At 34.5% G+C, this 15,825-nt stretch overlaps 1 protein-coding gene across 1 annotated transcript; it reads left to right on the forward strand.

The window, feature by feature from the left end:
- Positions 1–7,598: 7,598 nt before the first annotated feature.
- TRIADDRAFT_5116 (uncharacterized protein) lies at positions 7,599–8,150 on the forward strand (the record flags this gene model as incomplete). The annotated part of the gene is made up of 1 exon (XM_002107606.1): positions 7,599–8,150. A coding segment is annotated over one exon (552 nt), but the record flags the coding sequence as incomplete, so codon positions are not given.
- Between the last annotated feature and the right edge of the window lie 7,675 nt (positions 8,151–15,825).

The raw sequence follows: 15,825 nt of genomic DNA on the forward strand, positions 1-15,825 counted from the left end.
AGATTAGAAGTTGTTTTGATTGCCAGTATAAGATCATTATTATTGCCATTAAAATCCCCACCATTTCTTATTTCAATGATTTATGAGTAAAATAGTTGCCTAGCTGCTGTATAATCTAAAAAATAAATCGACTATTACTTATCTTCGCAGCACAGGATGTCAGGTATAGATAAAATTTGCGCAATTAATGTGATCTAATGATTACTACAGAGATCTTATCAAAGAATCAGGTTGCCTGTAATTTACAAATGAAATCAAAAACATTAACTATTTTAATAAGTTTGATTGCCTTTATGTAAATTACGTTAAATAATTGCTCCAGGAGTTACTAAATCAATACAATGCCTATCTAAGGACTGATAGCGTAACGCAATAAGTTATTTTTTGCTTATAAGCTGATCAGTTTCGTACAACATAGTTGCATTTGTAATAGTACTAAAATGTACATTTAATACTAGGGAGTTGCCGTAGGTTATATATATATACGTGCATTTATTTCTGTATACTAAGAAGTTACCGTAGGTTATCTATACGTACATTTAAATATTTCGGTTTGTGCTTGTATTTTCCAGGTATTATGAGAATAATGTTAATAAGGTTAATGGTAGGCCTTTGTTAGAAGACTGAATATTTCATCGATTAGTGCATTCTATAGTCTAAGCATTTAATAGCTTGAAGTAATTAAGATTACAAGGGATACTTTCGGGATAAGTATATTTCTATAAATATAAATGCAAATATAAATATTAAAGCCGATATTAAGGCTATGATGTCATTTGTATCAATAAAATCCTAGTATTTAGTCTACATTGACAAGAAATAGTTTGACGCAAGCCTTAATTAGTTAGCACGTCGCAAAAACATTCGATAATGCTTATAACAATTGTAATAAGGTCAAGTGCAACTATAACATTCTTGATCAATCTAATATACAATTCTCTACTTGCCAATTGTAGCCTACTGCCATCATTAGCATCACCATGATTGCGTTGGTTTGTGCGATTTATGATAAAATAGTACTGTACCACAAACAATCATTAATTACTGTGCTGTCACTGGATAAGATGAATTTTTTAACCCAATGATCTTTTATGCTTCCTTATGACATCACAGTATTTCACTAGTAAAGATTGCAAAAGTTACGATATTATGTTAAGAAATAAGTAGTTTCAGTAAGCAGTCTGTCTGTATTATGTATAGGCATGACGCCTGAATAAGATTTAACTTTAATTAACAAGTAACGTAGATCGCACTAAAGTTGTGAACTAAAACAAATCGTAAATCTCCTACAGCGTTGATTTACAATATAATCGGTAGTTATTAGCGTCTAGAATACCGGTGCTTAAGTGACTCATATAATTACGGTATTTACCATGGAGATATGAACTAAGTAATTTCATGTATATTGAGAATAGAAGTTAACCTTGATGTTGTTTATAATAGGCTATCATGATTCTCATTTCGGTGCTTATAATTTTAAGAAATATTTTATATAAATATTTTTTGACCGAACAGTAGATTTCTATCATCCAATCAGTCTGCTTTAATAAGCTATGGATATTATTCAACATACTGCAGTTTAATTTCTCAGTAATTGAAAGCATATAAACGAAGTTCAATTTTATTTCTACGCGAATGATTTGTAAGGCTTTGGCGTTTGAAGGTTTATTCTGGAGTTTTGTTTCTGAATATGATCATGGTGTTAAAGTTCTTGATTAAGGCAAACATTATAAATTCAACACTTAACGATACGCGCTGCTTTCTTCAACTAAGATGTTCGTTCTATTATATAACGTAAGGAAATTTGCTCGTTCTTTATAATATAATTATTTTTTTTATTTCTTAAGTAACGAAAACTGCAGTGATACGCCATAGTTATGATGAAATGTGGTAAATATTACCTTTAGGAGAGATTAAAATTAATCCTAGAAAAATTGCAAACTAGATTAGTCATCTGTACCGATTTATAAGCAATAGGATAAGGCATAAAATTTTTTGATATAACAACACAAATACATTTAGAAAGTAAAACTGTATGTTAGTGTGAACAAATTCAATCACTTTTGAATTCGGAAAAGCTGGACATGTTATAAAGGTGTTGATGTGAATAATAGCGGATAATTAATTTCGATACCATATGCTCGTTAGGTAGGGATAAAATAAGGTTGAAGTAGGTCTTTATGCTTTTTCTACAGTTTCTAAAATAATGGATTAGCGTAGGATTATTACTGTCCATCATATGTGTCCATTCATAAAGCTGTCGATCTTATTGAACTTTGTACCGATTTTATATTTTGTTGAAATATTAATAAACTCCACCTACACTTTTTAGATATAAGGCATCATTATACAAATAGTGTTGGCCGACATCCTTTATGAAAATGGGAATATAAAAGTAATCAAACCCAATAATACAAACCATTCATAGTCGGATAATAAGTATTAGTACTTTATACTATATGATATCATTCTGTACAACTTTGATCTTTTGACGAATTTTCTCATTTTCTTAATGCCCTTTACTCTTTACATTCTGTCTAGTCACAAAAACTTGAGAATTAGAGACAAGAAATGGTATATTTTTAGCACAGCACATTCAAGATTGTTATTCGCATTTTGGTTATGTTCTCAACTGGAAATGCAGTGTTTTCTTCTACATGCATTACAAAAAATTCAGTGGAACTTTGCGTTCTTTGATGTAAATCCTGTTATTCTATAGAAAATTGATAAATTAACTCCGTGTAAGATCAAGTATTGTTCAAGATTTATCCTTTTCTAATTTTTGATCAGATAAATGTGACACAATGAATCGACTATCTTAATACTAGATAATTCCGATTGTAACTGTAAATAAATAAAGAAAAAGTAAAGATTGCCAGATAGGATCGATCTCCGAATTGAACATACAGTGTTGAGGTGTTTATATTATATTGTACACAGTTTAATAAACTATGTACATAACATGCAAATTATAACAAACGGCGTATCAACAGTTGACCCATTGGTTCAGCCATCTTTAATCTAATCATTTCAACTTGAGTATTTTATGCTATGATATGGAAAGAATATTTGTCACGATTATATTGCAGTTGCTGAACTCATCGCTCTTACTATCAAGAGAGATTATTTATCCATGATGACTCACTAAATTAGCGATGAAATATAATTCAAGGGGAAAAAGATTAGCACCGATGATAAATAAATTTTATTAGTCATTGTGATATCTTTTGTATCAACCTGTCAAGCTGATGACACTGATAAAGAATTAACACTCCAGATGGTGGACTAATAAAAGTTTTTTGATACTCTATGTCAGAAACTAATTTAGAAGGCTTGCAAAGATCTCTCTCTCTCTCTCTCACCCCTCCCCCCCTAAAAAAAAATGGCTCTTAGCTAAGCAATTATACTGTATTGATCTACTGTACTTAAGCAACTCATAGTTAGGTCAAACATGTTCGATTTTAGATATAGTAGTTATTGCAACCTTACGGGTAATTAATGTATTGTCAATTTGTAATACAGAGCAATTATCGTTATTCAACTAAGAGCCTTAAAGTCGATCGGTAAAGATAAAGGTGAGATAGAATGGCTTGGATTGACTGTGAGTTTCTATTAAGGCAATAGTTTTCTTCTTCTTTTATTTGTTAGTTCTCACTTTAAAAATCATCTGCTAGATTCAATACGTTACGTAGTTGATTAGGTGCGTGATTTTAATGATTTTAATATACGCGTCTAGCATCCACAACAGGCCTCTCGTTACACGTATAAAATATTTAAAAGGACAAATTCAGTCTAAAGTGGCATACACTACAGTATGTAATAAGTTATCAATAAGTATTTATGTCGTACTCATGGACTATTTGTGAGAACTGGTCAACATTGCTTGGCTGGTAACTTATAGACCTACAAGCAAATCGAAGTATCTCCAGTATGGAACCGTATAAAACAACATCATAACTCATTACAGATGAAATTCTACTTTCGTATCGCCAAATGAATAATCCATTCCATAGCTAATGGTATTGACTACAGTTCACTTTTAACATAAGGTTCAAATCATTTTAGTATTGCTGTTTTTGTTAAAGCATTGTAACGTAGTCGGCCTTGGGAAACTTCACCATATATGGTATAACGTGCTGTATACTTTGATTACGTGTCGTCAACCAGTGAAACTAGAGTCTATGCATTACCCTATACGGTAAATAGGTTTTGGTTGTGAAGCTGTGACGGTGTTAAAAGCAGGTGTTGAATTAGAAGTTTGCCTTCAATCCTTTACGCATTCCACCTGCCCATAAAAGTAAAAGAAAGAAATAAGTGGGAGGCTATTTTGGGCGATGGCTGTTGATGATGAACGTAAAACCTACATACTGTATGTATATTTATCCTTGTGCTGTGGGAGATTCAACGATGACGTAATAAGTATAGTAAAGTTCATAGGGATAATGAAAGTCAGGAAATATTGTGTTTTTACAGTCATTTTTGACTGACTCATTTTTGGACTTGGTGGTGAGCAGCATCGCAATCAATGATGCATAGTATGATGAATTGATGACGAAAGTTTATTTTGGGTCTTTCCAATTGATCCTGTTATTTTTCCTTTGATGACTACATACAGTAGAATTGAATATTTGTCATTACAGTCCAATACTATGTCATGGCGTTGGGGGGATCTACTGTAGGTGTTTTACCTGCGTGGGTGACCCCTGGAAGCACGAGCACTAAAGGTAAATCACCTCTGTGATACTCAAATTGACAGTACTACTGGGTAGACAGTACAGTACAGTAGGTCAATGATCGCTTTCCTATACGAAATTGGATGGAAAGTTTAGGTTGACTTTCTTCCAATCCAGTAAATATTAGGGTGTGTACAGTACACGACACTACAGTACTGCGTACTGTAGTATTGTACTCTTTGTACTGTAGCTCAATGCAAAAGTTTCGTGGCTGGTACAGTACCGTACTGTACAGTTTAGTAGACGCCCCTTTTCAGAATTTGTAGCAGACTGCCCTGTCTGGGTCAGCGCTCTCCAGTGGAGTGTACAGTATGGCTATTAGAGATTTTGAAAGACTTTTCAGAATGTGTTGTTTTCAAAGCACACCTGCCTCTGGTCTAGACAGTCTGGTGAACTGTACTGTACACTGTACAGTACTGTACACTACAGTATTAACGTGCTGTGTAAGTACAGTACAGTATACTGTAGTCACTCGGCGAGCCCCAAATTGAAGTACTGTACTATACAGTACATGGTACCGTGTACAGTGTGCATATGGTAGCCAAAGGACACTCCCAGTAAGAGGGAAACTGTACTGTACACTGTACAGTCCTGGTGAATTCTAAGCCAGTTTCTATAGTACCGTACTGTGCTGTACAGTAGACTGTAAGCTAGTGTATACCGTCAATGCAGAACGCGATGTTCAACCTGGTCATTTAAAATCAACACCAAAGAGTTGTCTACAGGCTCATTTTTTCGTCCGCTGAGTTAAGTTGAGCATGTCGGCAGACCGACGGTGATCATATGTGGTCGTCAAGTCGGATATAGTATACAATCATGGCGCTAGAATGGCCTTGTTACAGTTCTTATCCGATAAGTGTCAACAACGAACTAGGTAAGCACATGTTAAAGAAAAAGCCTGAACCAATGTATTGATTATTTGAATCAACCAGTGATGTGGACACTTGAATTTCTATCATGGACTGTATTTTGATCGTCGCTCTCGCAGTAGTTGTGACTTGGTGTGCAACATCTTGTGTAATGTGTACTACTATATAGTTCTATTTGAAAAATGCTGCCTTGGACAGCTCAAATCTGTCTTCCATTCTCCAGTGGTTGTGTGTTACGTTTTCCACTTGGTGTAATAGCTAATGCACAGTAAGTGTATGAGGAAGGGTAGTGCCTGAAAATAGAGTATGTCGAGTTGAAATCGCCAGCTGTATCTTTCATTTCCAAACTAGAGTACGACCGTACACAGTGCTATGCATACCATCGATATCTATCGCTACCGTGTGTATCGCCTAGGCAATATGGAAGATTGAACGCCTAGTCTAGTATTGTATGGTGGATGGTCGTCTTTCACAATCAATCTCTCTATCATAGCAGCTTGCATAGTCACCATTCAATTTTCATTCACGTAAATCGTTTTCTAGCAGCGTCCATGCTTGAATATTGAATTTCTCTTTCGTCCTGGACGATGGTTGACGCCAGTTGGTGACGAGACTTCTGCAAGAGTCGTCCACAGCACTTGATCGTAGTCTTGTAGTCGATCGTACATGTATTGTCTCAAGTATCACTGGCAAGTCTCAACCCGATAACCCCTGCAGTTGGTCATTCGTTCACTACTGTCTCTTCAATTGCCAAACGTGTTGGCTTTCAACCTTTTGAATTTCGTCCTGGACGATGGTTGACGCCAGTTGATGACGAAACTTCTGCAAGAGTCGTCCACAGCACTTGATCGTAGTCTTGTAGTCGATCGTACATGTATTGTCTCAAGTATCACTGGCAAGTCTCAACCCGATAACCCCTGCAGTCAGTCATTCGTTCACTACTGTCTCTTCAAGTGCCAAACGTGTTGGCTTTCAACCTTTTGAATTTCGTCCTGGACGATGGTTGACGCCAGTTGGTGACGAGAGTTCTGCAAGAGTCGTCCACAGCACTTGATCGTAGTCTTGTAGTCGATCGTACATGTATTATTGTCTCAAGTTTCACTGGCAAGTCTCAATCCGATAACCCCTGCAGTCAGTCATTCGTACAATACTGTCTCTTCAAGTGCCAAACGTGTTGGCTTTCAACCTTTTTCTCTTTGGCCAACAATTTTTTCATTTATTTTTCATTTTTTCTTTGACCCATTTTTCTTCTTAACAGCTATGATTTGTGTCTTCCATTACTGGGTATGCTAACTATGGAAGTGCTCAGAATATTTTTCAATTTTTATTTTTTTCACTGATGTTGTTTGACTCAACCTTGAAATATTATTTTTTTTCTTTCTCCCTCCCATTTCGACATACGTGGTGAAATGGACCCATACATTCAGCAGTGGTGTAATCGACGAAAAGACAAGACTGTAATAGAAAATCAATAGGAAAAGAAAGAAAACAATACGGTACTTGAATTTCTACACAACTCAATGGTTGTCTTGATTTCTTCATTGATTGCATCCTCTATATATGCTCTTATTTTTGCCTTGATTAGAAATTAAAAAGACACTCAGTTTTACTTGCAAATACTGAAAGTGATCATTGGATAGCCAAATTCTGATTAGGCCTTGCAAAGTGTCAATTTAGGAAAATTAATTCTTGACCGTCCATGTTGAAAGAGAAAAATTGCATTACTGTCATTGATCAGAGGAAGAAAATGGATCAAGACGACAGACATAATCATCATCATGGCCATAACGATGATCGTTACGATGGTGGCGACGAAGATGACATCAATATATCGCCTTCTCTATTAACTGGTAATCCAGTGGCAAATAATAACCATATTTGCAGCAATATCATGAGTAACAACAATAGTAGTAATAATACTAGTGGTAGTAGTAGTAGTCTTAGTAGTCATGAAAGTAATCAATTAAATTTAGATGAGATGCTGAGTTTAGCTTGCCGCCAAGGCAAACAAGAAATGGTCGAATTGTTATTAGAAAATGGCGCTGGTTTAGATTACAAAAATAAAGTCGGTAATACAGCATTGATTGAAGCCTGCAATCAAGGCCATGCTGATGTAGCAAAGCTGCTCTTGGAACGGGACGCTTCCAACGTGGATATTGCTACAGATTGGACATCGGATAGTGCCCTAACGTGGGCTTGCACGTTAGGCAATGAATCCATTGTCAAGCTCTTACTGGAACGTGGTAGTGACACAGAACATCGTACTAAAGATGGCTGTACAGCATTAATGTTTGCTGCTTTAGCTGGACATGACGCTATTGTGTCATTATTGCTTGAACATGATGCCGTTGTCAATGTTGTTTCTGATAGTAATCATGATAGCCCTTTAACTTTTGCCTGTTGGAAAGGTCACGATAAAGTAGTTGCCCTTTTATTGCAATACGGTGCTCACATTGAGCATCGCACAAAAGAAGGCTTTACACCGTTAATGTTTGCTGCATTAGGCGGTCATTTAGCTGTTGCTGGAGAATTATTAAGACATGGTGCCCAACTGAATGTCCCAAGTGGTAGTAACAATGATATCCCACTTACAAGTGCTTGTTGGAAAGGCCATGATCATATCGTTAAATTACTACTCGATTTCAATTCTAATATTGAACACAAGACTAAAGACGGTTGTACACCATTAATGCTAGCTGCCAGGTAAAAAAATATATACTATAAAATACCTACACATCATCAATTTACAAGATTTGGATATCGACCATTAAATGTACAGTTACTATTTCCCACTACGATACGCAATACTCATGATCACTTGAGTATAGTTTACATTGTTGACGCTATTTTTGTTTTTTTTCTTTTTCATTTTGGACTTATACTTTTTTGGATTTTATTATGTAGAATAGCGGTTAAACAAATTATTCTCTTTTAATGTGGTATAACGATAACCTAGTTTTAATGCCTACGAGTGTTTGACAGAAACGCTATGAATTGCATAAGATTTCGCAATGCAGCTACCTTCTACTGTATCACGTCTATAAATATCCTGGTATTGTTATTGAGCAAACAATTACAGTACGGAGCGATCTGTACTACTATATTCACTATAGTGTGAAAAGAAAGAGTGTACACTCGAAGTTATAAACTGCACTATATAAAATGATAATTATAATTAATCAAGAATTAGACATATTGTACAGTAATGCTATGGTATCGTGAAATGAAAGTTAAACAACATATCTTATAGTAAGAAACCAAGTCATTGATAAGGTTTACATTTAAGTGTCAAGATGAAAACATACTGTACTGTACAGTATATTGCTATACTGTATAAGAGTAGATCTACTCACGATGAATAACAAATAGAGTTGAATCAGATTCAAGCTCTAAAACAGCAACAGCGAACACTATTACTATTGATAATTATCGGAAAATTGTAGACTAGCGCGGACGTAGACAATTATCATAAAAAAAGTAGTCATGGTGTATACTGTACAGTCTGTACAAGTATAGGTGCCGCCGTTACTTTTGTTGAGGTTTGAATAATATTATTATTAATAATGATATAGGACATCTTTTGTTATTCTCTGAAACCAGGACTTGTGTCTGTTATTCTTGTTATTAAAGTCACTGGTGTTAAGTATTGTACTTCCCTTAATTGCTATTACTCTGTATCACTGTATTGCATTTTAAGTACTGTAGGACTTCTATTCTTTATTTCTTTTCTTTAGTTATACTGTACAGTACACAGTAGTTTGTTAACCCATACTTTTAAATGCTATTCATAAAATAAACCTTATTGAATTGCAGCCGCGGTTAAAACTCACTTTGATAATACTTACGACAAAAATGATCTATTTTCCTCTGTCTAATTTGTATTAAAAACTAACTACTTACAGCAATCGATTTTACAGGTAACTTTCAAATACAGTATTCATTGCATTCATTGAATTATGTTTATATTTATCATTATGAATAGACGTACGTACTTTAGTACCAAATTTGCTGTGCTGAACCACTAGTGTACAGTGGTAGATATTGCCTCATCATCAAATGATTATAAAATACATTTTATGTAATATCTCATTTTTTTCGTTCAAATCTAACTTTCGTTTCTCGATGGTTATCATTTAATTGATTTATTGTTGAATGAAAATTTATATATTGAAATCTCTTTTTTTGTCTTCTTTCACTGACGATAATAGAGAGGGTCACTTTGATGTGGCCATGTTGTTATTAGATAGTGGAGCGGAAGTGAACGTTGCCTCAGGCAGTGAAAACAATACGCCGTTGACATTAGCTTGTTGGAAAGGTGAGATAATTTTTTAAAATATCCAAATAGGACGTATGATATGAATCAGTGTTTTCGACCATTGTGCTATACGCTTATATTCATATTTGGAGATTTTCGTAATCTTCTGTCGAAAACAACAGCTACCAGAAATACCTCACTGCCGTACTTTACGTATATTCAATAATCAGTGAATGAATTGCCCCCATATTAAACTGTACAGTAGTTCCTTTTAATTAATTAAAAGAATTGGCAGTAGACGTAGACCCGGCCCATTTTATTAATAGAGTAGTAATGTCAGTAATTTTAATCAATAAAATAAATTCCTATTTTTTGACTCGTGTAAACACATAGGCCATCATAAAGTTGCTGATTTATTACTTCATTACGGCGCTAATATGGAACATCGTAATAAAACTGGCTGTACGCCATTAATGTTGGCTGCTAGGTATGTATATTGTTAAAATGTAATCACTATTTTCTTTACTGATCAAGACTAAATCACTACGGTAACAGAATGAATCTCTTTACTTGACTGCAACTTTTATCATAACGTAATACTTTATTTATAGGGAAGGTTACATTGAAACGGTAAAAGTTCAGTTAGATAAGGGTTGCAAAATAACAGAACCTTCTGGTAGCAATGATGATACTGCATTAACTTTAGCATCTTGGAAAGGTAGTATGAATGTATTACTGAACTACATTATGCCTCGTAGTTTATGCTAAAAAACATTCGTAACATTTTTCGGACTATAGTATCAATTAGTTATCATAATATTTATTTTATATCTAACCTTAGAGCATGTGATAGATTGACTTCTTAGTAATTCAATTTTTTTTTTTAATCACAATGCCTATATCGATTTATTCGAATATGTACTTAAATACTATCCTTTATATAATAATGATTAGGTCATTACGATGTAGTAGAATGCTTGCTAGAATATGACGCAACTAATATTGATCATCAAACCAAGACTGGCTGTACAGCTTTAATGGAAGCTGCAAGAGAAGGTCATTATCGTGTTGTCGAATTACTGATTGAACATGATGCCGATATTGAAGCACCTGACAATTATGGCCAGAATCCGCTTTTTATGGCTTGCTGGAAAGGTTTGTGATATTCATGGATTGTTCTATATGCCGTATTTTTGTGTTTAAATATAGAAATGTTTGTTTCGTAACTTTCAGATCATAATCTAACTTAAGAGGCTAGACTCTAAAATGTGTATTTTTTTGTTTTTAAAATATTTATACATGTTTTTAGGACAATATAAAGTTGCAGAGCTACTGCTTCATTATGGCGCGAATAGGGACTGCCGTACGAAATCGGGAATAACACCTTTTTATCAAGTAAAATTTTTAAGTGTGAATATAAAGTAGAAATGCAAACCTCTTTTTTAATTTCTTATACTTTACAAAAATAAGGCTTGCAGAGACAATCATGTAGCAGTTGTTCAATTACTCCTTGACTTTGGCGCAAGTTGTAATGCTCCTTTCCCCAATACGAGGTACGCTGTATGTAGATTATGTTAATAGAGCACATTAGTTTTATAGACCTTAATTCATATTTTTGTCGACAATAATTTCAGCTCAAACTATTGCGTATTTTTTGTGTAATAAATAAATAATAACCATATTATTATTAATCATTAGAGATTACCCGTTAACATTAGCTGCTGAACGTGGTCATGTTGACCTAACGATGCTTCTACTATCACGGTATGTATTATCTTTTATTACGGTGGCGAGTTTACGAAAATATTAAAAAATACAGTAGCTGTTGTTAAAATCTAAAATAAATGATTAATTGCCTCGAATTAGCGGCGCTAACGTGGACTGTCGAACAAGAAAAGGCGTTACACCATTTTGGATCGCGTGTAAAGAAGGCCATACAGAAATTGCACAAGTTTTAGCTCAACATGGTGCTGACGCTGAGGTAAAATAATTTGCTGTTTCAGTGCATATGTTTTATTAGATGGTAACGTAAGAAATCTAATAAGATTTCGTTTCCACAAAATTAAATGTAATTACAGGTTGTCGACGTAAGAAACTGCTCAGCCTTGGTTATTGCTTTCCGCAGCGGACAAACCAAAGTAAAGATTGTGTATTGTATTATTAGCGGTTACGATACGTTACCTTATCTCAGAGAGTAAAATATTTTCTTAGATCGAATGTGGAATATTTTGCAAGCCAAATGAAGTAGGTAATAAGGTTTTAATTTATGTACACTATTTTCATATAGATCGTAGAATGGCTACTGCAGATAGTATCAAACTTTCCTTCCGATGTTGAATGCCAGAAAAGTTTAACTATTCCAAATCAAGATTCGACAGATGAAGATTTGCTATCAACTCGTGCTAAATGTCTGGAAATGATTTTAAAGGTATTATAACTAAGTTTATTTATAATTTTGTAAAATTTAGCTATTTCTGTTCTTAATTGTAGCAATACTGTACACTCTCTGATGCATATAGGCAAAACACGCCAGGGAACAAGATGCTTTAAGGAATGCTCAGATACTTTTTGAAGTCAGTGGCTATTCAGTAAACATATTAAAGATTTTTATATGCATAAATCAGTGTGCTTGGTATAATAATACTGACATATGTTGCATACTTTATTATAATTCGTAGGAAATTGAAGCCGAAAAAAATAGGGAAGTTGTTCGTCGTAAAAAGGCAGCTGCTAAAAGGCGCGATAAAAAGAAGAAAAGGAAGGAAAAAGACGGCGAAGATTGTACGGAAAGCCTTCATTCTCTCGATCATGAGATAATAGATAACGATAATCTCATTATGGATAAAAGAAGTGATAGTGTGGGTATGAATGATGATGAAGATTTAGATGCAATGATTAGTAGCGGTACTGTTGATGCCGTAGATCAATCAAGCTATGATATTGACGTAGAAGCTAAAGAGAGAAATAGCGCAGAGAATGAGGATACTAACTCCCCTAGCGAGTCTTCTGATGAGAATGATATCGAAGAGCAAGAGCCATCGAATAGAGCAGCTACACCAGAGATTAATAATTGTATTTCTTCCAATGACACAGCAGAAACGGTACAAAAACAAATGGAACTAATGACAATACACAAAGTTAATGCAACGAATAAGGAACTGAATTCCAAAAATACTCCAAGGCATACTATAAACTCAATTATTGGTGATTGCTATGAGAACGTTGAATCAAATAGAACAGATTATGATCCTCGGCTTCATGAATCCTTTAATATTGCTAAATTGGATGATATAAATTATCTTAATGCCAACAGCTCATTATCTGTTGAGGGAACTTTAGTTCATAAAGATAATACTCGCTTTGTTGGACAATTAGGAACTCACCAAAAATCAAAATTAAAGCTAAATAAAAAGCACAACTTCAGTGAACCTAATTACCATCATTCGGATGAACGTCATCAACCAATGAATATGAATAATATACGAAACGGTATTTTATTTTCTATCGTTGAATTTGATATCAATAAACCATATTTGATCTGCAATTTTATACAATTTTGTTATTACGTAAGTGTGTGTTTGTACTATATACTATTATAAGTAAATACTTGACAATGAATAAAGTATAAATACCTTTAATAAGTTTTTTTTTGCATATAGTTAAATACGGTGCCAATTTGCATAACGGAATTGAGCGTTCGGATAATGACATTAGACAAAAGCAAGGTAGATACTGGAACAGTTATCAATCAGGGCATAATAATGGTGACAACATCGATAGCAGCCCTAGAAACGAGAAAGATGACCTACAGAAATCAAATGATCTATTGACAAACATAACGAAAGGTCTGGTGATAATATTAATAAAAGGCTTTTTGTGACTACAGTTTTTCACGATTAAATCATAAATTTAAATTGAATGAAATTTTTCTTTATTATAAGGTGTAAATTTTTTTAACGTTTTATTTATCAAATTTAAGGTAATTACCAAACAAGAACTTCGAACTATAGACCAGTCGAAAATCAGAACGTAGAGACATTATATTCACCTTGGCAAGAAGTGAATAGTAGTCCTCGCTTTCTACAATTACTTGTAGCTAACAATGTGATTGGTCGGGTGATTGGACGTGCTGGAAGTAAAATTAATCAAATTACAGATGAATCTGGAGCAATAATAAGTATCGCCAAAGCTCAACCAAGAAATACCCAACGAATGATAACGATTAAAGTGAGCATGTTATAGAATAATTTTCAAGTTTCATACAATTATACCTTTTGATCAGAGTGGGTAAATCGTATATTTTTGGTAATGGTTGATAAATATTACATAATATTTTAGCGAATAAATCTTAAAATAAAAACTTACATTTTAGGGCACTTTTGAAGCCATTCAAAAAGCGAAAGCTCTAATAATTGATGCAGTTAAAGGACAAGATAATCGGCCTGGAAGTATAGAAAACGTACGAGAAACCGTTCAAATTCATAGATCTTTGCTTCCTAAAAATAACGTATCAAACCAGGGTAGCGATTACACTGGTGATTTCGATTCCTCAATCCTTAGTTCTGGGTAATCTCTTATGTTCTTACATTGTTATACATCTTGTTTTGTGTACGTCAACAGAAATTAACTAATATATTTAAACTATATAACTTTAGTGGACCATCAATTTCATCTTCTGAAGCTGTATCTGTTGGCAGTATGTCGACCAATAGGAGCCTAGGGGAGAATAAATCTGTTGATGCCATGCTGTTATCTGAAGGTATGATGCCTAGTCATTGTGCTATAGAGCAATCGATTCTTACCCACGCTACTGCAATAGATACGGAATCACGAATGCAAAATGGCAAGTGGAGCAATCAAAACAGTTCTAAACATGGTGGTAAACTTCTTGAAACATTAATGATAGGTACTGATGTTAGTGCAGTAGCAAGTGATGATATTATGTCAACGAGAGCACTAAGTGAACCTACAGCTGATTCGGCACCATCTCAGTGGCCTGGTACAGATTCTAATCGAATCAGACAGTTATCTTACTCCCTTTGGGGCGATACAGATCCTATGAGCCTGCAGGAAGAAACTGATAGTTTTCGTAATCCAAGTTATCGACTATCGCATGGTAATGACCGCGGTAAAAACAATCGATATGCAACGAAGCGAAATGCGACTTACAATGGCAATGAAAGCCAACTGTCACGATTAGGGGATTTGTCAAAGAGTGGATGGTCAGTCCATCGTTCTCGAACCTTTCCTATGACTACTAACTACAGCAACAAAAATGTAGATGGTCAATGGCATCAACAACAGATTATTTCGAAATCTTCAAAACCTTCAGCAGATGATAGAAAATTTCAACAAATAGAATTCGGTAGCAAAGACATGAATAGAAGTAGAAATAGGTCTACTGATAGGAAAATTACTCAAGACCCTGTAAATAATTTGTGGCAGATCAACAAGAAAACAAGAGATAGCAAACCGCCTCTACACCGTAATTTCGTCAATAATAATTTTAGAAACGGTATGGAAAATCCTCAATCAGTACACAATAAAGTAAACAGTGGAAAAGTTGATTTTGGAAATGGAGAGATTGGACATCGTAGCAACGCATATGAATCTAATCATAGAGGAAGTATTTTATACAGAAATTTGTATAAAGAGAATCCTAGAAGACCTACATCGTTACCTGTATACCCTCCCACGGAACAAGATGTCAAAGCTGTTGAACTGCCAGCAACTTTTCCTAAATCAAATGGCTCATTATCAAATTCTGTCCAAAATAGTGCAACTCCATTGAATCTATCAGCATACAATAGACAAATCCATTGGCAGTCTACAGGAACTCCTACAAATCTCGTTAACAATCCAGATATAAACATTCCGAAATCGGTTAATGCTGATAATAAGACTCCAAATTCAATGCGGTGGTCTGATTATACTCCTGAAGCAGATCTCAGCAATACCAATTACTCAA

Source organism: Trichoplax adhaerens, genomic scaffold, assembly GCF_000150275.1.
Source record: "Trichoplax adhaerens TRIADscaffold_1 genomic scaffold, whole genome shotgun sequence".
Taxonomy (NCBI): Eukaryota; Metazoa; Placozoa; class Uniplacotomia; order Trichoplacea; family Trichoplacidae; genus Trichoplax; species Trichoplax adhaerens.